The sequence below is a fragment of the Tachyglossus aculeatus genome, chromosome 4 (assembly GCF_015852505.1).
Source record: "Tachyglossus aculeatus isolate mTacAcu1 chromosome 4, mTacAcu1.pri, whole genome shotgun sequence".
Lineage (NCBI taxonomy): Eukaryota > Metazoa > Chordata > Mammalia > Monotremata > Tachyglossidae > Tachyglossus > Tachyglossus aculeatus.
Genome location: NC_052069.1, coordinates 39,971,900 through 39,994,487, shown reverse-complemented (window position 1 = coordinate 39,994,487; position 22,588 = coordinate 39,971,900). Strand labels below are relative to the sequence as shown.

Below are 22,588 nucleotides of genomic sequence, written 5' to 3'. Positions count from 1 at the left end.
GCTTGATGGAGAGAAGGATGATCATCATTAATACGATTGATGATGATGATGATGATGATGGGAAGTAGCACTGTCTAGTGGAAAATAGAATCATGGGACTTGAGTTTTAATCTTGGTTCTGCCACTGGATTGCTGTATCATCTTGGATAGGTCCTTAGCCTCTCTTTGCCTCAGTTTCCTCATCTCTAAGATGGGGATTGAATACCTGTTCTCCCTCCTGCTTAGGTTGTGAGCCCCAAGTGGGTTTGGGCAATTTCCTGCTCCCTTGTGTAATTCCACTCTGCAGTAAAATTCTTTCTAGAAACATTTTCTTCCACAACTTTGACACAGAGACTATTCACCAGTATTAAACCAAGACATGGTTTCTATTACCAGGGATTTTGTCTACTTACTCTCTTCCATTATGATATGCTTGATTCTATTCCAGAATTTAGTACAGTTCTTGGCATATAGTAAGCACTTAAATACTAAAATTGTTATTAATCAGTCAAGGCACTTGAGGATCGGGGAATTGGGCAGAAAAGTGAAGTATGGACTGGAGAGGGGAGAGACTGGAGACGGAAGATCAATGAGGGGAATACAAGCAAACCAGGTTGGACACAGTCCCTGTCCCACACGGGGCTCACAGTCTTAATCCCCATTTTACAGATGAGGTAACTGAGGCCCAGAGAAGTGAAGTGACTTGCCTAAGGTCAAACAGCAGGCAAGTGGTGGAGTAAGGATTAAAATCCAGGTCTTTCTAGCTCCCAGGCTCATTCTCTATCCACTAAGCCACACTGCTTCTCAGACTAGAAGACAACTGATATTAGACATAAACTGGGTGAGAGGCAATCAGGAAAGAGTTTAGTTTAAGTCAAGTGCTTGTACAGTGCTCAGCACACAGTAAACGCTCAATAAATATGATTGAATGAATGGAAGAGTTGCCCTTCATGAGCTTAGTATTCAGAATTAAATATCGAAGAAAAGTCATCAAGCCTAGACAGACTGATTAAAAGACCCTTGCAGTAAATGTTTGTACTTTGATCTTTGTACTGATATTCCACCTAATGAAATATGTTGAGACACTTAAGATTCCTTCAGTGTTTACCACGGACATTTTATTAAAGCTCATAACCTGGAGACAGTAGATTTAAGATTAAAAAATGGACTTTTTTATTGTGTATTGGTCTCATTAAAATGTAGTCTGAGGTCTGTCACTTCTATTGTTTTTGCTTTTCAAAACACAAACTGTGCTGCTCACAACAATAGCAACCAACACCACGGAGCCAGTCACTGCCAGAACGATTGTTGAAATGCTAAGGGATTTCTTTCCCGTGTCAGCAGGGTGGGGATCGGGTGGGGGGATGAACAAAGCTGCTTGCGCGATATTGGATATCTCCGATGTCTGATTGGCTTTATCAAAGGCCTGGACTGCAATGAAGATGCTGGTTCCATTTGCTATGGTGACATTTTCTGGTCTGAACGCGAAGGTCTCCCGGGAGTGGGCCTCCTTAGGTTTCAGAGTGGAAGTGTTCACTTGCAAGGCATCATCAAATCTGTCCCTTAGCTCGAGGACATTGTCACTCATTTTTATGATGTATCCTGTAGCTAAAAAGAGGAAAAAAAGTGGTATTATTCTAGAGTTTAGTTCCAAAAAGCGCAGCAGGAGTCTATTTCTTGTTTTCTCCTACCTGCTCCCTATGAAAAAAGCTGGTTTGTGATTTGAGGCCTATTTCTTTACAGTATTTCCCCAGCAAGTTTTCAGTCAGTCAGTGATATTCATTGAGCATCTACTGTGGCCACTCAATCAATGGTATTTATTGCACACTTCCTGTGTGCAGAGCACTATACTAAGTGCTTGGGAGAGTACAAAACAACAGTGTTGGTGGACATGTTTCCTGTCCTCAATAAGCTTACAGCCTTGAGCTCACAGCGCACCGAGCACTGTACTAAGCACTTGGGAGAGTAAGTAGACACAGTCCCTGGTAATGGAAACTTTGTCTCAGTTTCATATTGAGGAATTGTCTCTGAGTCAAAGTTTTGGAAGAAAATATTTCTAGAAAGAAATTTGCTGCTGAGTGGATCTACACAAGGAGAAAGGATTCCATCTAGGTCCTACTGCTGGGATCAAAATGATGTTTCTTTCTCCATATCGTTTGCCCACACTTAGAGAAAATGATTAGGGAAAGGCAGGCTGGGAAGTTGACCCACTGACATCCAAGCAGGAGGCTTTCAGTTATAGGACTCCCCTTCATATTCTCTTAAAACAGCAGGGCTAAATTCAAGGATTCAAAGGAAAACGCTGCGGTCAGGGTGCGTGTCTACTAACTCTGCTATATTGCACTCTCTCTCCATTTTCTCCAGGGAAAATGTGGAAGAGGCAGACCAGCAGCTAGTTGGATAGAAACCTTAACAACGATAACTGAAGAACCATTAGAAAGGTTGTGGATTATGGCAGAGGACAGGACGCTCTGCAGAAAGTATATCCATGGAGTAGCTATGAATTGGAAACGATTCAATGGCACTTAATAATAATAAAAATTATTTCCTAGAGCTTAGTATAGTGTTGTGCTCTTCAGAAATACTATTGCTACTACTACTACCACCTCTACTACTACTAGGCCTGTAGGGTACATTGTGGTAGTGTGATGTTTGGAAATGATAGATATTCAGAACTGGCAGATTGGTTCACCAGAGACACACTGTTTGTAGCTTCTTGTGTATTCATGCAGTTTTACCTGCTCGGTGAGCGCCTTTTATTCAGGAAATCCAGACAACCCCTCAGACTTACCCTGTCCTATGTCATAGTCATCCCCTGGAGCTGTCCAAGTCAGATGGATTTCATCTTCTTCAATGTTTGCCACCAGGTCGGTAATTTTACTCGGTGCGAACATATCTGGTATTACACCAGAGGGAACGCTTGTGATCTCAAATGAACTTCCCAAGGCTGTTCTGCTGAAATTCTCCACTTTTGACTGAATATCTTCAGGATTGATTTCAGGTTTTGGTGGGTTCATTTTTACTTCACCTTCCAAAATAAAAAGGTACACAGTGTTACTCTTAATGTACACTACAAAGCTCCAAGAGTCCATTTTCTGCCAAGTCTCTGGGACATGATTCAAAATAGGGATGTCACAGGTGCAGATGGGAAGACAGTGTCACACCCCACTACATGTTGAACATTTCATGATGGATTCATGAAGCAGTGTGATCTCGCAGACAGAGGACAGGCTGAGGATGTCATATATATTATCATAATATTATAAATGATATAATATTATATAATATAAATTGTTTATATTTATGTCAATCTCCCCATCTAGACTGTAACCTCATTGTGGGCAGAAGACGTGCTTGCTAACTCTATTGTATCACACTCTCCCTAGCACTTAGTACAGTGCTCTGCACATAGTAAGTGCTCAATAAATAACAATGATTAATTGATTGATTAATAAAGCATGGCCTGAAAGGGAGAGGATCTGGGTTCTAATCCAAGCTCCACCACTTGTCCGCTGTGTGAATTTATGCCTCAATTCTTTCTCTGCAAAATGGTGATTAAGACTGTGAGTCGTATGCAGGACTTTGACTATATCCAACCTGATTGTTTTGCATCAACACCAGCACTTAGTAAGGTGCCTGGCATATAGTAAGAGCCTAACAAATACCATAAAAAATAACAATAGTAGAAATAAGTGATGTCTGGCTTAGTAGACTCAGGGAACAACACAAATTTCAATTAAGCTATTCAGAGGATTTGTGTTAAAAATATTTTGAAGCTAAATCATCCCCTCACTCATATTTTTCTCGTGCCCACCCTGGATTCCTGATTTTGCACACTACTTACCATTTACGATATAACCTGGAACATACATAGCACGGCTCTGTTGAGGACTTGAATTCAGTCTGTTCTTCCCCCCGACAGCCTGTACTTTTAAGCTGTATCTGCCATTGTTCTCATAAGATGTAAAATATCTTGAATAGACACCGTCATTGGCTGTCACATCAGCTCCTAGTCATAAAAATGTAAGAATGAACAAGCGTTGCAAAGAAAATGAGATTCTGTAGTTATTACATACAGCTCTCATTGTGCACAGATGTCACTTCACCCACAACCATAATATTTCCATAGTCTCCATTGCCTCCTTCTATCAATTAAGTCTCTCGAGGGTCCTGACTCTTTGGAAATGACTGTCTTCACTCTCAGGTGGCACAGCATTTTCCAGTAGTAATTGTGCACAAATGAAAACTGCCACACCACTGTGCAAAAAAGAATTTAGAAGGGAGAAAATTACAATGGTTCAATCAATCAATTGTATTTATTGAGTGGTTACTGGGTGCCGAGCACTGTACAAAGCAACTGGGAAAGTACAATATAACAGAGGTGATAGGCATGTTCCCTGCCCACAACAAGCTTACAGTCTAGAGGAGGCATCAGCCAATATAAATAAATGAATTATGGATATGTACATGAATGTTATGGGGCTGAGGGAGGAATGAATAAAGGAAGCAAATCTATATGCAAGGGCAGTGCAGAAGAGAGTGGGAGAAGAGGAAAGGAGGGCTTGGTCAAGGAAGGCTTCTTGGAACTGATGTGTCTTCAATAAGACTTTGAAGTTGGAGAGAGTGATTGTCAGGAAGAGGGAAGGCATTTCAGCTGAGTTGCAGGATGTGGGTGAGAGGTTGGTGGCAAGATAGAGGAGATCGAGGTAAGTGAGTAGGTTGGCGTTAGAGGAGACAAGTGTGAGGGCTGGGTTGTAATGGGGGAATGGTGAGGTAAGATAGGAGGAGTCAAGGTGATTGAGTAAAGGAATCATTCTAAATCAATCCAACTGGACCAGAGGCCGGCTTCTTACAGGTGAGTCAGTAACAATAACATATATATTTACAGCGGTATCATCATCGATTAATTGCTATAAGAGGTAAAGGTGTCACTTCCAAGAGAATGACTCTGAAGGTAAGAGGAGGCCGGCTCCTTATAGGTGAGTCGGTAACAATAACATTGCGGTATCATCATCGATTAATTGCTGTAAGAGGTAAAGGTGTCACTTCCAAGAGAATGACTGAAGGAAAGAGAGCCCCTCCCGATTGCTTCCTGTTGGTAGTGGGTGGCCCTCCTCCTGTTGCCTCGCCCTTGCCTTGGCTCTGAGGGAAGGGTTCCCCCTCTGACCTCCCCTTCCATATTTGTGCCCTAAGGGATGGGGCTCCAGTGATGGTGAGTAGCTGAGGAGGCACCAAGGAGACAGAAATCAGAAGAGGCTAGCAGATAAAATGTATCTTGAGAATTAAGTCAATCAATCAATGGTATTGACTGAGTGCAGAGCACTGTCAATCAATCAGTGGTATTGATTGAGCACAGAGTACTGCTCTTGGGAGAGTACAGTTCCTCTCCCCCTCGTCCCCCTCTCCATCCCCTCGTCTTACCTCTTTCCCTTCCCCACAGCACCTGTATATGTTTGTACATATTTATTACTCTATTTATTTATTTATTTTACTTGTACATATCTATTCTATTTAGTTTATTTTGTTAATATGTTTGGCTTTGTTCTCTGTCTCCCCCTTCTAGACTGTGAACCCATTGTTGGGTAGGGACTGTCTCTATAAGTTGCCAACTTGTACTTCCCAAGCGCTAAGTACAGTAAGCGCTCAATAAATACGATTGATTGATTGATTATAGTACAATAGAGTTGGTAGACACGATCCCCGCAAACAAGAAGTTTACATTGTCTGAGAATTGACAGGATAGTCCTTGTCTCGTCTTATGCTGTTGTCGGCTCCAACCCATAGTGATACCACAGACATATCTCTCCCGGAATATCCCACCTCCTTCTGCAATAGTTTTGGAGGTGGATCCATAGAGCTTTCTTGGTAAAAATATGGAAGTGGTTTACCATTGCTTCCTTCCACGCAGTCAACTTGAGTCTCCACCCTTGATTCTCTTCCATGATGCTGCTGCCCAGCACAGGTGAGTTTTGACTTGTAGCAGATTGCCTTCCACTTGCTAGCCACTGGCCAAGCTAGGAATGGAATGGGTAGGCCTCTGCTTGATTCTCCCTCCCATAGTTAAGACTGGTAGAGTACTGGAAACTCTCCAGGTATGACCCCGAGAGGGGGTGGTCCTTGTAGATGCAAAGCATGTGGAGGCCTCTCATTTGGCCCCAGAGAAACTTGTTGAGTCCTCCCAGGGAATACTCATATCCACATTGGATATTTTCAGTTCTGCCTCACTATTGGCAGACAAAGAAAACTACAAAAGGTATGCGTTTGAGTGAGGAGACAGTTACAGGATAATAATAATAATAATAATAATAATAATAATAATAATGGCATTTGTTAAGCTCTTACTATGTGCCAAGCATTGTTCTAAGCACTCAGGGAGATACAAGGTAATCAGGTTGTCCCACGTGGGGCTCACAGTCTTAATCCCCATTTTTACAGATGAGGTCACTGAGGCACAGAGAAGTGAAGTGACTTGCCCAAAGTCACACAGCTGACAAGTGGCAGAGCCGGGATTAGAACCCATGACCTCTGACTCCCAAGCCCAGGCTCTTTCCACTAAGCCACGCTGCTTCTCTGATAAATCCCTTATTATTTTAAATAGAGATAATCCTACTAGGAAAACTCTGTCCCGGCCATTAAAAGAAGGGAAGGAGGAGAAATAGAACTAGGATTATTCCATTTAGAGAAAAGTAACAATTCAGGGTGTCAGAAAGGCCTTTAGAAGTGCCTTGAGAAGTCTCATGGCCTAGTGGATCCGAAGGGATCCATGAGCCTGGGGATCCAAAGGACGTAGTTTGCAATCCTGGCTCTGCCACTTGTCTACTGTGTGGTCTTGGGCAAGTCATCATCAATCGTATTTATTGAGCGCTTACTGTATGCAGAGCACTGTACTAAGCGCTTACACTTACCTTCTCTGTGCTTCAGTTACCTAGTCTGCATAATGGGGATTAAGATTGTGAGCCCCATGTGGGACAGGGACTGTGTTCAACCTGGTTAGTTTGTATTTACCTTAGTGCTTACTACTGTGCCTGGTACTTAGGAAGCCCTTAGCAAATACCTTAAAAAAACAAAAAACAAACAAAAATTCTCTGTGTCTGTTACTTCATCTGTAAAATGGGAATTATCACTGTGAATCCCGTGTGGGGCATGGACTGTGTCCAACCTGATTAATTTGCATCTACTCCAGCTCTTAGTACAGTACCTGGGATACAGTAAGTGCTTAACAGATACCATAAAAAGGGGTGGCATTCGGGGGAAGAGTGGAATCTCAGTCAGATCTGAAACATGTCTTCCAACTCGGTAATGTTGTACTCTTCCAAGCACTTAGTACAGAGCTCTGAACAAGGTAAGCACTCCATAAAGTCTATTGATTGATTGATCTCATTCATCAGGGGAGGAAAAGTGGGCATTCAAAGAACAGAATCTCCATCCTCAACATTTCTTCCTACCAAAGTCCCTGACTGCTTCCCTAACTGAAAGACCCAGGCTCACGAAGAAACTCTGCCACCTCCCCACTCCTTGGCCAGGAAAGGTGGAAGTGCTCATGCCACCCAGCAAGCCTCTGGGCGGTTGATTCATTCATTCATTCATTCATTCAATTGTATTTATTGAGCGCTTACTGTGTGCAGAGCACTATACTAAGTGCTTGGGAAGTACAAGTTGGCAACATATAGAGACGGTCCCTACCCAACAGCGGACTCACAGTCTAGAAGGGGAAGACAGACAACAAAACAAAACATATTAACAAAATAAAATAAATAGAATAAATATGTACAAATAAAATAAATAGAGTAATAAATACGTACAAACATATATACAGGTGCTGTGGGGAGGGGAAGGAGGTAAGGCAGGGGGATGGGGAGGAGGGGGAGAGGAAGGAGGGGGCTCAGTCTGGGAAGGCCTCCTGGAGGAGGTGAGCTCTCAGTAGGGCTTTGAAGGGAGGAAGAGAGCTAGCTTGGCGGATGTGCAGGGGGAGGGGATTCCAGGCCAGGGGGATGACATGGGCCAGGGCTCGACGGCAGGACAGGCAAGAACGAGGCAAGGTGAGGAGATTAGTGGCAGAGGAGTGGAGGGTGCGGGCTGGGCTGGAGAAGGAGAGAAGGGAGGTGAGGTAGGCGGGGGCGAGGTGATGGACAGCCTTGAAGCTGAGGGTGAGGAGTTTTTGCCTGATAGGGGGTGGAAAGAACGATCTTCTGAGTTATGCAAGAAAAGACCTAAGCCCTCAACCCTGCTGTATCAAGCCCCGTGCTTGGTACATAGTAAGCACTTGATAAATACCAACATTATTACATCAGCCCCAAATCATGTCACATTTCACTGAAGGGAATGTTGTGGGAAAATATGGTAAAACCGATGACTATAAAAGATTCTTGAAGAAAACATGGAATGTTAACACATGTCAAATTACCTGCCCCATTATCAAGAAGTTCCAAAGTAACTATTTTTCCACTCTGGTGTTCAATAGTAGCAATCACTTTGGCTCCGAGAACAGGCAAAAATCCTTGGCTAACTTCAGCATAAACCACCAAAGGACTGGGGAAGGCGTTTGTGTCTTTATTCATGTGAGGAGTCACCGTCAGTGGGGGCACCGTAGGATCCGATGAGCGGGAGGTCACGGTCATGGTTAGGATTTGTGCAGATGATTCAATACTGTAAGTCCAGCTTCCCACCTAAAATTCCAGGAGAAATATTTCACGAATCAACTTCAAGATGTACAGAACTATTGTACTTCCTCTGTTACCCATTTTTAAGATCGATTACCCCTTTCCAGGTTGGAATGGACCCAATGTCTTGCTCACCAATTTCCATTTCCTTTCTGTCTGACCCGCAAACTGTGGCGAAGAGGAGGGTTTCTCACCTAAGAACCGATGCTGAGAAACAGTTGTTGCCATGTTTTAAAGAGAGGTTCCTTCAAGTTGCTTATCCAGAGTGAGGAGTTAGTTTATCCCAGCCTGAAAATCAACAGCCCTAGACCCAGCACTCCCACGTTACTTAAGCATTTGGATACTTGCCCCCTGTCCCCTGGAGCAAAGGTACATAAATGTTACAATATTCCTTGCTTCCTCCTACCTGTAATTCATTTTAGTATCTGTCTCCTCCACTCGACTGTAAGCTTCTTGAAGGAGGGGATCATGTCTGCTAATTTTATTGTACTCTCCCACTTGCTTAGAAATGCTCTGCATACAGTAAGCCCTTGATAAATAGTTTGATTGATGGACTAAAATAATCTGAGTAAGGTTCTAGGAAATGAATAGATATTTCTGTCTCTTTTTTCTTTGGCTTTCTTCTCACGGAGCTCTGTATTTCCATTGTAATGGAGAGCTCTACATGTGACCTTGGGCAAGTTACTTCACTTCTCTGTATCTCAGTTACTTCATCTGTAAAATGGGGATTAAGACTGTGAGCCCCACGTGGGATAACCTGATCACCTTGTTTCCCCCAGCGCTTAGAGCAGTGTTTCACACATAGTAAGCACTTAACAAATACCATTATTGTTATTATTATTATGTGTTTTCTCAGGAAAGTGCCTGTTTTCTCTAAAATTAGAAATACAGAGCAAGGAAGAAGAAGATAGGACTGTCTAGGAGAAGGGGACAGTGTCTTAAGTTAAAGGCAGAGTAAAAGCCTATCCTTTGAGTCAGCTCTAGAGAAGTTTCTTTGCTGTTAAATTGGCACCCAAGTTTCCTTAAAGTATTAAAATTTGAGGACCATTCCTTGACCCAGTATTTGCTGTAATGTGATAAAGTACTTCCTCACTTCCTTTCTTCCAACAGGTTCTGTACTTCTTACTATAGATCACCTCATTCCTGTGGGGACGGGAGGGTTGGGAGAGGTGGTGAAGCACTCAGAAGTAGCTTCATCATCAATCGTATTTATTGAGCGCTTACTGTGTGCAGAGCACTGTACTAAGCGCTTGGGAAGTACAAGTTGGCAACATAGGTTATTACAGCCCCAGCCCCAGGTTATTACCACCTGGGGCTGGGACCCTGTGATAAAGGTTTCTGAGTAAAACCACATTCTAGGCATGGGTCTTGTATGGTGGACAGGCCAATTCAGATATCTGGAAAATAACTAGCCACTAAGGTGGTCACAGAGGCCACCACTTGCCAAAATATGGCACTGCTGCACATTATTGCCATTATGCTGAAATGGCTTTATTCATTCATTCATTCAATCGTATTTATTGAGCACTTACTGTGTGCAGAGCACTGTACTAAGCACTTGGGAAGTACAAGTTGGTAACGTATAGAGACGGTCCCTACCCAACAATGAACTCACAGTCTAGAAGGGGGAGACAGACAACAAAACATGTGGACAGGTGTCAGGTCATCAAAATAATAAAAGTAAAGCTTGATGCGCATCATTAACAAAATAAATAGGATAGTGAATATGTGCAAGTAAAATAAATAGAGTAATAAATCTGTACAAATATATATACAGGTGCTGTGGGGAGGGGAAGGAGGTAGGGCAGGGAAGGGAGCGGGAGAGGAAGGAGGGGGCTTTAGCAACCTTTGGTATTGTAAGTAATATTCTTGTGTGCACTTTATTAATGGTATAATCCCCATCTTACAGATGAAGTAACTGAGGCACCAAAACGACTTGCCCAAGGTCACAGAGCAGAGCAGGGATTAGAACCCAGGTCCTTCTGACTCCCGGGCCTGTGCTCTATTCACTGGGCAACACTGCTTCACAATGTGCTGCACATCTGCCCACCTATGCTGATTGCACTCACTGCAGTTCCCTCAGTGGGAATATGATTGTCAGGGCTGAGAGAGTGTGAGAGTGCCGGGAGAAGTGCTACCTATGTAATCAATTCCTCCATGAAAGTTCTTGCTTCCAAAGTGGGACAGGACCAAGGCCCATCTGGTTTATGATGGGAGACATCATGGTGAGGTGCCTATCAGAAAGTCTAAGCTACATTGTTCTCTAATAATCAGGGCCCTTGTTTAATGTGGTCTTCCTCGGAGATGGTCACTTAAACAACTGTAGTCTCAACTCTTGCTCTGAGCTTAACTCAGTGCTTAGCACACTACCTGGCATAGAGTAAACACTTCATAAATCCAATCTTGATTAATATTATCTTGCTACTGGTTACGTGGTTTGAAATGACCACTGTCACTACTGGAGTCTGTGAGAAACAGGGCCTTTAACTCCTGTCATTTCCTGTCTTCTCAGTTAGGGCAAGAGTGTTTTGGGGGTTCTTTTAATGGTATTTTTTAGGCACTTATTATGAACCAGGTAATAATAATAATAATAATGATGGCATTTGTTAAGTGCTTACTATTCATTCGTTCATTCAATCATATTTATTGAGTGCTTACTGTTTGCAGAGCACTGTACTAAGCGCTTGAGAAGTACAAGCTGGAAACATATAGAGACGGTCCCTACCCAACAGTGGGCTCACAGTCTAGAAGGGGGAGACAGACAACAAAACAAAACATATTAACAAAATAAAATAAATAGAATAAATATGTACAAGTAAAATAGAGTAATAAATATGTACGAACATATATACATATATACAGGTGGACAATCCCCAAACGGATTGTAAGCTCTATGAGGGCAGGGATTATCTCTGCCAACTCTTTTATACTGTACTCTCCCCGAGTGCTTAGTAGAGTACCCTGCACACCGGTAGCACTCAATAAATACCATTAATGGATTGACTGGCTACCAAGCCTGTGTTAATCACTGACAAGATAATCAGGCTGGACATAGTCCCTGTCCCACATGGGACTCAGAATCCAAGAGGGAGGGAGAAAGATTATTGAACACCCATTTACTATGTGCAAAGCACTGTTCTAAGCGCTGGGGGGGATACAAGGTGATCAAGTTGTCCTACGTGGGGTTCACAGTCTTAATCCCCATTTTACAGATGAGGTAACTGAGGCTCAGAGAAGTTAAGTGACTTGCCCAAGGTCACACAGCAGACGTGTGGCGGAGCCGGGGTTCGAACCCATGACCTCTGACTCCAAAGCCCGTGCTCTTTCCACTGAGCCACAATGTTCTAAGCACTCAAGTGGACACAAATAATCAGGTTGGTCACAGTCCCTGTCTCACAAGGGGCTCACAGCCTTAATCTCCATTTTACAGATGAGATAACTGAGGAACAGAAAAGTTAAATAACTTGCCCAAGTTCAGACAGTAAAGAAATGGTGGATCTGGGATTAGAACCCAGGTCCTCAGACTCCCGGGCCTGTGCTCTTTCCCAAATTTCATTCATTTTCTACATTTCTTGACCTCGGTTCAATGTAGAATCACAACTTTCCCTGATGATTTCATACTTTTGGTATGCTGAGCTTGCCTGCCTATTACCCTGAGTCAGTGGATCCACTGAATGGGGACTATGCTTCATTCTACTTTTGGTTCACTGCTTCACCATTTTGGGCACTCAACATATGAAAGAAATAGTCTTTACAGTGTGGAAAATTTGATTTCAAATGGATGAAATTGTTCAGGGAACAAAAAAAAAATAAAATGTTGCATTCACCTCAGCTGTGCCTGGTACTTGGAGATGAGCCATCCTGGACTTTTCATCGATTGAAAAATTGTGATGACGTCCTTTGGGGTCCCAGAGAGAGATGTCAGGGACTTTAGCTGACCATGTGACCAGGAAGAAGGTATCTTTACCCACTGAGGTATCCACAATCACCGTGCCATTCATCCACCCATTTGTGTTCAGCTTTAAACCTCTGCTTTCAAGCTGTTGAGATGAAAAAAAAAAAAACAACTGTTAACAAATATACAGATTTTTCTTTAGTTCATGACTAAACATGGGTTTCTTGGAAGGAACACTAAATTAACCAGAGTTCCTTTAGAAAGCTTTCAGGGGGTTTGAATTTAAGAGGCAGTAATAGTTGGAAATGTCACTGTTATATAAGCCCTCTTGCACTGTGAGATAAAAAGCAGGGGGAAATAGAGAGAATGTTGAGTACCCTTCTAATGCACCTATTGATTGGTGTCAAATTTTGTTTGTTAAACCTGTGGAAGAGAGAAGAATTAAGAAAGATGTTTTGAGATGAGAGTGAATGATAGATCACTACTTGGGGGTAAATGGGGTCAAGTATTCAGTCATATTTATTGAGTGCTTACTGTGTGCAGAGCACTGTACTAAGTGCTAAGTACATAGCTTGGTGGGCTGAAGGAATGAGGAGGAGGGAAAATGGAAATTCCCAGTTCAGGAAGATAGAAGAGGGAGAGAAGAGTTTTCAAAGGAGTAGGAAGAAGTCCAATGTGTTTTTTCCTGGATGGGAAATGATGGATTGTTCTCTGCTGGCATTGAATGAGATTTCTGAACACCGTTGTCCATGAAGTGTACTCTCAAATCTAGTATTCATTTTCTAGTTTCAGTTAGGTATGATTGAACTCCAGGGACATTTTCTGATTTCAGGACTGAAGCTTCTATTCAACTTAAAATGGTTGCCTAACGTCCCTGATACTTTAATTCTCTTCAGTGGAAAACCAAGTAATTTATTTGAAACTCAGACCTGGATAGACTGTTGAGAGAAATTTCCACTTCTTGATGAAAGTCCACTGAAAGCATCAATCAGGCCATTGTTCTGGGCTGCATCTGAAGGAGTGCTGTAGACACCTCCTAGATTGGAATTATATTGTGGTTTTTACTTTTAAGAAATTAGCTGTTTGGTGCAACGTGTTAAAGTCAACCCAATACCATATTTTCCTTAGTGGGAAGGGGCTTCTGACCCTGAGTCCCTGGTGCTGGGCTGCTCTATTGCTGTGTACCCCCAAAGAAGGGAATGGCTCAATGGGCAGTCAATCCATCGTTCCTATTCATTGAGCACTTACTGTGTGCAGAGCAATCAGCCAGTCGTATTTATTGAGCACTGTACTCAGTGCTTGGGGGAGTACAATATAACAGAATAACAGACACTTTCTCTGCCCACAATGAGCTTATAGCCTGGAGGAGCAGACAGGCATTAATATAAATGAATAAATAAATTATGGATATGAACATAAATGTATGCAGCTGAGGGAGGGGTGCAGGAGAAGCAGCATGGCTCAGTGGAAAGAGCATGGGCTTTGGAGTCAGAGGTCATGGGTTCAAATCCCGGCTTTGCCAACTGTCAGCTGTGTGACTTTAGGCAAGTCACTTGACTTCTCTGTGCCTCAGTTCCCTCATCTGTACAATTGGGATGAAGATGAGCCCCCTGTGGGACAACCTGATCACCTTGTAACCTCCCCAGTGCTTAGAACAGTGCTTTTCACATAGTAAGTGCTTAGTAAATGCCATTAAAAAAATCCAAGTGCAAGGATGATGCAGAAGGGAGTGAGAGAAGAGAAAATGAGGGCTTAGTGATGGAAGCCCTCTTAGATGCTAAGTGCTTAGAACAGTGCTTGGCACATAGCAAGCTCTTAACAAATACCATAATTAGTATTAATAATGCTTTGAAAGTGGCGAGAGGGATTGTTGGAGCAAGGAGCCTTCCTCCCCAGAGGTTGTCTTTAAGCTCCCTGGTGGCCCATGGGTAATGGGCCACTCTGACAACTGCTATCCTACCACCCCGAGCATGACTCCGGCTAGTAGCTGCATCTTTCTTTGGTTGCAGCTGGGAATTGGGAAGGACCAGAGAAAAGCTGGCTACACCCATGACCACAGAGGAGTATTTCCAGCAGCCGCCCAGTTGGAGCAGGGAGAACTGAGCCCAGATTTCATCAGAAGAAGCTTATTTTTGAAGATGCTAACTGCATCTAACATTGCACTGTTGTAGAACCGATGTACTCGGGTGTTCAGAAAGTAATTGCAAATTATGCAAGGCTGAATAGACGATGGGAATTGGATGCAAAAATTTCAGCTAAGGTTCTCCCAGGGGACTCTGGCTCATGAAGAGGAAAGTGGTCTTATCATTCCCACAATAAATTGTTGGTGAAGAAAATATCAGTTGGTTCAGGGAGGACTTGGTTACATACTTTCAGGTATGAGAAGTTCATACTGTGTTACAGAAGGGAAGAGTTAGATAAAACTCAGCAGAGAAGCAGCATGGCTCAGTGGAAAGAGCACGAGCTTTGGAGTCAGAGGTCAGGGGTTCAAATCCCAGCTCCGCCAATTGTCAGCTTTGTGACTTTGGGCAAGTCACTTCACTTCTCTGTGCCTCAGTTCCCTCATCTGTAAAATGGGGATTAAGACTGTGAGACCCCGTGGGACAACCTGATCACCTTGTAACCTCCCCAGCGCTTAGAACAGTGCTTTGCATGTAGTAAGTGCTTAATAAATGCCATCATCATTATTATTATTACAAGTCTGCAACCAGAATGAATTGGTAGAAAGACAAGTAAGGGATTTTAGATGACATTAATCTTAGAATGGATGGAAATACATATCTATTCTATTTATTCTATTTATTTATTCTATTTTATTTTGTTAGTATGTTTGGTTTTGTTCTCTGTTCCCCCCTTTTAGACTGTGAGCCCACTGTTGGGTAGGGACTGTCTCTATGCCAACTTGTACTTCCCAAGCGCTTAGGACAGTGCTCTGCACACAGTAAGCGCTCAATAAATACGATTGATGATGATGACAACCATCGGGCTTTTAGTCCAAAGTATCCTTCGTTGCCATTATTGAAGGCAGAATACCAGGCTGAGTGGATCAGTGGTCTGACTCAATAATGATGCTTCATTCTAATAATAATGATAACTTTTGTTAAGCGCTTACTATGTGTTCTAAGCACTGGGGGGATACAAGGTGATCAGGTTGTCCCACGTGGGGCTCACAGTCTTAATCCCCATTTTACAGATGAGGGTACTGAGGCTCAGAGAAGTTAAGTGACTTGCCTAAGGTCACACAGCAGACATGTGGCAGAACCAGGATTAGAACCCATGACCTCTGACTCCCAAGCCCGGGCTCTTTCCACTGAGCCAGGCTGCTTCAATTGCATCTTATGTCAATCATCTATTGCCCCCAGTTACTTAGAATCATTTGCTTCAGGAGGTGTTGAGTAGAAGGTAAAAGAAACAAATAGGCCAAACAAATGTTTCACCATTGCTCTTAAACCAAAATGGGCCAGAAGACCATAAATCCGACTTTTTTCCTGTGGATGTTTCCCTGATTTTTTAATGGTATTTTTTAAGCATTTACTGTATGCCAAGTGCTCTAGTAAAGCACTGGGGTAGATACAAAATAAGAAGGCTCCACATGGGGTTCACAGTTGAAGTGGAAGGGAGAACAGGTATTGAGTCCCTATTTTGCAGATGAGGGAACTTATCCAAGGTCACACAGCAGACAGCATTTGGAGCTGAGATTAGAATCCAGGTCCTCTGACTCCAAGGCCCATATGGAAGGTGTATGTCACCGTGGGGCATGCCTGGATGTTCAGGTTTCCCAAGGCATACTTTTGGAATTTCCAGATGATGATAACGTTAACAACCCCTTCCCTGTGAAAGATGTAGTGCTGGAAGTGGGAATTTAGAGCAGTTACAGCCAGGTTCGCTTTGGGACCAAAAATATCCAGGAGTTGAAATTTTTTATGGAATTTGTTAAGTGCTTACTATGTGAAAGGAACTGTACTATGCATAAATGGGGAGTAAGACTGTGAACCCCCCATGGGACAACCTGATCACCTTGTAACCTCCCCAGCACTTAGAACAGTGCTTTGCACATAGTGAGCGCTTAATAAATGCCATCATTATGCACTGGGGAAGTGCAAGCTAATCAGGTTGGATATAGTCTATGTCCCACATGGGGCTCACAGACATAATTCCCATTTTACAGATGAGTTAACTGAGATGTAAAGCTCCCAGCTTCGCCACATGTCTGCTGTGTGACCTTGGGCAAGTCACTTACCTTCTCTGAGCCTCAGTTCCCTCATCTGTAAAATGGGGATGAAGACTGTGAGCCCCACGTGGGACAACTTGATCACCTTGTATCTCCCCTAGCGCTTAGAACAGTGCTTTGCACATAGTAAGTGCTTAACAAATGCCATTATTATTATTATTATTATTATTATAATGTAAAGAAGTTAAGTGAGTTGCCCAAGGTCACACAGCAAACCAGTGGAAGACCTAGGATTAGAACCCAGGTCCTTCTGGCTCCCAGGCCTCCCAGATACCCACTGCACCACTCTGCTTCTCGCGATGTGCTTGGATTATGTAACTAATCTAGTCACTGTATCCTACCAAGTTAACATGGATTTTCAACTTTCCTTTTTGGATTGTTTAGGCACACATTTCCCACTGGAGTCTATTCTCAAAGCTGTCTCTTTACCTGTCATCTCTGCCAGCTGTCTTAGTTCCATGGCAGCAGAAGGTCCCAGAGCAATGGCATGAATGGTGGCTCCACTCTGTTTCACCTCCTCAAAACAGGAACTTACAGATGAGTCTTCCCCATCCGTCAGCAGCACGATTTCAGAGCCATCGGTTGTCTGGAATTTGTTTTTAAATTCCTGAAAGCATACATTTAATCAATTAAGCAATGATATTTATAGAGCACTTACTGTTTGTAAAGCACTGTACCAAGTGCTTGGGAAAGTAATAATAATGATAATGGTGGTATTTGTTAAGCACTTACTATGTGCGAAGCACTGTTCTAAGCACTGGGGGGGATACAAGGTGATCAGGTTGTCCCACGTGGGGCTCACAGTCTTAATCCCCATTTTACAGATGAGGTAACTGAGGCACAGAGAAGTTAAATGGCTTGCCCAAGGTCACACAGCAGATAAGTGGCTGAGCTGGGATTCGAACCCATGACCTCTGACTCCCAAGCCCACACTCTTTCCACTGAGCCACGCTGCTTCCCCAAAGTACAGTACAAATGAGTTGGTAGACACATTACTTGCCACCCCAGGAGTTTGCAGTCTAAGCGCTTAGTACAGTGCTCTGCACACAGTAAGCGCTCAATAAATACGATTGATGATGATGATGAATTTAGGGATTTGAAATTGCAGAATTGCAAGTGACTAACTGAAGTAGGAAAATGTTTTCACCTGAAATGCAGCTCTGATTCCACTGCAGATTGAGGTTCCTCCTCCAGCTGCTGCAGGTAATGTTGTGATGAGTTGTTTCCGTTCAGTCTCATTGACGATTTGTATAAGCTGGTGTTGGAGCTTGGCGCTACTGTCAAATGTGACCATCCCAGCCCAGGAACCTTCTTCAATAGTCTGCAGTAGGAACAGCTTGGCTGCCTGATTCATTCGATTCAGACGATCATCGTTCTGAGCAAAGAAGAGCACAAATAAAACTTCCACGTGTGCCAAATACACTGTCTATTGCAACCATCCCTATGGAACTGTAATTTGGTATCCTAGCTAGAGTGCATAAGTACTGGCAGCAGTAAATTCATGAAGCATATTTGAGAATGACAGATTCAACCTTTTAGCTGGTGTTTTTGACGTGTTTGTCCATAATGGCTCATAATAATAATAATAATAATGACATTTATTAAGTGCTTATTATGTACAAAGCACTGTTCTAAGCACTGGGGAGGTTACAAGGTGATCAGGTTGTCCCACGGGGGGCTCACAGTCTTAATCCCCATTTTACAGATGAGGGAACTGAGGCACAGAGAAATGAAGTGACTTGCCCAAAGTCACACAGCTGACAATTGGTGGAGCTGGGATTTGAACCCATGACCTCTGACTCCAAAGCCCATGCTCTTTCCACTGAGCCACACTGCTTCTATGAACTGGAACTATGAAAGTGGAACTTTATACTGTTATATACCTTTACTTTTACCTCTTCTGCTCCTTTAATGGCAAACTAATCACTAATGGCAAACTAATCACTGAACTCAATCTCATCTATCTCTAAGCCAACCCCTTTCCCACATTCTCCCTCTGGCTTGGAACTCCCTCTCCCTTAATATCTGACAATCCACCATTTTCCCTACCTTCAAAACCCTACTAAAATCACATCTCCTTTGAGAGGCCTTCCTGACTAACCATCTCATTTCTCTTATTCTCCCTCCTTTCTTCATGGTCTATGAACTTAAAAAATAAAAATAATGCTATTTGTTAAGTGCTTACTATGTTTCAGGCACAGTACAAAGCACTGGGGTAGATGCAAGTTAATCAGGTTGGACATAGTCCCAGTCCCAAATAGGGTTCACAGTCTTAATCCACATTTTACAAATGAGGTAACTGAGGCACAGAGAAGGGAAGAATCTTGCCCAAGGGCACACAGTAGACAAGTGGTAGAGCTAGGATTAGAACTCAGGTCCTCTGAATCTTAGGCCCATGCTCTTTCCACTTGGCCACACTGTTTCTTACTTGTATCTGTGTCCTTTAAGCATTTGATATTCATCCCACCCATACAGCATTTCTGCATGTATCCTTTTACACTGCCATTTCCCCTATCTGTGATTTATTTTGATGTTCATCTCACTTTCTCAACAGTAAGCTCCTCTGGGCAGTGCTAGTATCTACCAACTTTATTGTATTGCACTCTGTCAAGTGCATAGTGCTCTGAACCCAGTAAGTGTTCGATAAGTACTATTGATTATTGATTATAGTTGGACTGGAAAACATGAAGCCCAAATGGATGGATGTGGAATTCCACAATTACACAAAGCTGCATAGTAATAATAATAATAATAATAATAATAATAGTAATAATAATAATAATAATGGTATTTGTTAACTGCTTACTAGGTGCCAGGAACTGTACTAAGCACTGGGGTGGATACAAGCAAATTGGATTGGACACAGTCCCTGTCCCATGTGGGGGTCCCAGTCTCAATCATTATTTTACAGAAGAGGTAAGTGAGGCACAGAGAAGTGAAGTGACCTGCCCGAGGTCACACAGCAGACAAGTGGGGGAGCTGGGATTAGAACCCACAAACTTCTAACTCCCACGCCCATGCTCTATCCACTATGGCACGCTGCTTCCCTAATACCACCTCAAGCCCTGGGTTTCGTGAGAGTTGTGGGTTCCTGATCTGAGTTTACCAGAAAGAAAGCCAAAGAAGTTTTGTCTGGGAGAGGAAAAAGGGAGTCAGGACCTTCTTGTTTCATTCCAACCAGTCCCCGGGACCAGCCTGTGAAGCCAGGATGACTCTCAATGCTGGACTGAGGCCTCAAACTTTTAAGAGGAAGTTGGGGGGTATCTTCAGGGAAAGGCTGCACATGCGGATGAGACAAGGCTCCTACAGATCATTTTTCCAGCCTCCATGAGTCCTGACTAAGAATTTGACTTGGGTAGTCTTACAGTGAATCAATCAATCAATCAATTGTATTTATTGAACACTTACCATGTGCTGAGCACTCTACTAAGTGCTTGGGGGAGAACTATATAACAGTTTAGGAGAGTGGATAGTCACTATCCTTGCCCACAACGAGCTTACAGTCTAGAGGGGGAGACAGGTATACACAAACAAATTACAGAGAGGTACATAAGTGCTGTGGAGCTCAGGGAGGGGTGAATAAAAGGAGCATACTTACCGACATGCTTCCGGATTTATCAAGCACCAAGCAGACTCTTCTGAGGATAGACTTCAGCAAGGAAATGACAGGTTTTGGTGGCTGGTCAGTCATGGGTTTGCTGTTGTTGAAGTCAGCTGAGTCCTGGATGACCTCCCAAGTGCTTCGGTGGTTGCACATTCGGTTTTGTAGGTTTGGAGCTTCCGCGTTATGGTTTCGCGCTGTACAGAACTCCACCACCTGGAAAAGTCAGTCCATTGAAAGACATGATTAAGGCTATGCATGAGTAACCAGTAATCCGATGATGGAAGGCCAAAGTTTTAAATACCACTCTCTCTTCACAATTACTGTATAAAACTCCTTAAGACGCCTTCGGTTTTTGAGTTAGAGAGATTCGTTCAATCGTATTTATTGAGTGCTTACTGTGTGAAGAGCTTGTATTATTACACTCTGAAACTCAGCCAGCTTTCAGCTGACTTACACTTTGAGGCCTCTGCCGTTGCTTTCGGGTTTTTTAAATGGCATTTAGTAAGCACTTACTGTGTGCAAAGCACTGTTCTAAGCGCTGGGGAGATTACAAGGTAACCAGGTTGTCCCCTGGGAGGCTCACGGTCTTCATCCCCATTTTACAGATGAGGTAACTGAGTCCCAGAGAACTGAAGTGACTTGCCTAAGGTCACACAGCTGACATTTTCAAGTTATGCTGGTCCTCCTGTCTCGTTAGTGTTGCTTCCACCCCTGTGGGGACAGGGCCATGGCAGACACCATTCCCATGACCGGATTGCATGACGGTCCTGACAGCACATGGGACCGTTCTGCTTTGGATCTTGGGTTTGGGAGACCAGAGACTGGCACCCTTTGTTGGGTAGGAATTGTCTCCATTTGTTGCTGAATTGTACTTTCCAAGCACTTAGTACAGTGCTCTGCACATAGTAAGCACTCAATAAATACGATTGAATGAATGAACCAAGGATTGAGTGACCAGCTACGCTGTGTTCACCCTGCTGGCAGTACAGAGGTGAGAGCTGAGCCTTGGGTGCTGCTTGTAATGCATCTCTTGGGCTTTCCCAGTGTCCAAGTGCGGTGGCCGTGGCCTAGGTCTTTTTGGTGCCTGGAGTTCACTTGTCTAGCTCATGACCAGGAGTGGGTTTGGGGGGCCTGCAAGTGATCCAGGTTGGATCAAGTCCAATGCAAGCCCTTTTTGGTATGGAACTGGAGGCAACTCCTGCAAAATTGATAATGATAATAGTGGTATTTAAGCACTTATTATGCACCAAGGACTATATTAAACACCAGGGTGATAGAAGATATCAGGGTGATAGAATAGTATTATCATTATTGTTAATGATGTGCTTTAATTTTATTTGTTCTGACGATTTTGACACCTGTCCTACATATTTTGTTCTGTTGTCTGTCTCCTCCTTCTAGACTGTGAGCCCGTTGTTGGGTAGGGACCGTTTCTATATGTTGCTGACTTGTTCTTCCCAAGTGGTTAGTACAGTGCTCTGCACACAGTAAGCGCTCAATAAATGCAATTGAATGAATTAGTTAATAGAAGATAATCAGGTCATGCACAGTCCCTGTCCGGCAGGAGAGTCACAGTTTAAGTAGGAAGGGGAATCCCCACTTTACAGATGAGGAAAATGAGGCAAAAATAAATTAAGTGGCTTGCGTAAGGTCACCTGGCAGGCAAGTGGTACAGCTGGATAATAACCCAGGTCCTCAAATGCTCAGCACATCATCAAGGCCGGGATTAACTCAGGGAAGGCAGGGCCTTTGCCTCCAGAACAGTCAGTGTAGCATTCTAGGGGCTGTCACAGCACACTCTCTCCCACTTGGCAATTCAGTGTTTGACAAAGAGGGGTAACTCTGAATGGGGAAGGGAAGTGTAGCCTTGTTCACACTCCTCTCTGAAGGTTAGATGGCACATCTCCAATCTGTCTGGAGAGAATCTGCCTCAGCTTTTTGATTCGAAGTTTCTCAGGCTGAAATGAAATATCTACCATTTTTGGATCAAAGTTGTTTGAGGAATTTCTTCCCCCACCCCTCAGTGTTTTGTGCTGGCACAAGTAGACTGACCCTGAGGAGTTAGAAGGACCTGGGTTCTAATCCCGGTTCCTCTGCTTGAGTGCTGTGTGACCTTGGGCAAGTCATTTCACTTCTCTATGCCTCAGTTACCTCATCTGTAAAATAGGGATTAAGACTGTGAGCTTCATGTGGGACAGAGACTGTGTCCAACCTGATTT

The 22,588-nt window shown here is 43.3% G+C and overlaps 1 protein-coding gene and 1 non-coding gene across 2 annotated transcripts in view; both read right to left on the bottom strand.

Annotated features, from left to right (window-relative positions):
* Nucleotides 1-1,171: 1,171 nt before the first annotated feature.
* Nucleotides 1,172-22,588, bottom strand: part of LOC119926946 (calcium-activated chloride channel regulator 1-like) — a 39,181-nt gene continuing 17,764 nt past the window's right edge. Inside the window, exons 6-14 of the mRNA XM_038745421.1 lie at nucleotides 20,364-20,582; nucleotides 17,913-18,140; nucleotides 17,195-17,372; nucleotides 13,464-13,570; nucleotides 12,467-12,679; nucleotides 8,384-8,645; nucleotides 3,824-3,988; nucleotides 2,771-3,007; nucleotides 1,172-1,587 (exon numbers count right to left, since the gene is read on the bottom strand). Of these exons, the coding sequence (XP_038601349.1) occupies nucleotides 1,172-1,587; nucleotides 2,771-3,007; nucleotides 3,824-3,988; nucleotides 8,384-8,645; nucleotides 12,467-12,679; nucleotides 13,464-13,570; nucleotides 17,195-17,372; nucleotides 17,913-18,140; nucleotides 20,364-20,582 (2,025 nt within the window). The remainder of the gene's footprint in view (nucleotides 1,588-2,770; nucleotides 3,008-3,823; nucleotides 3,989-8,383; nucleotides 8,646-12,466; nucleotides 12,680-13,463; nucleotides 13,571-17,194; nucleotides 17,373-17,912; nucleotides 18,141-20,363; nucleotides 20,583-22,588) is intronic.
* On the bottom strand, nucleotides 5,952-6,089 carry LOC119927684. Its single transcript, XR_005450664.1, has one exon. It is a non-coding gene; the product is annotated as a small nucleolar RNA SNORA7 (small nucleolar RNA).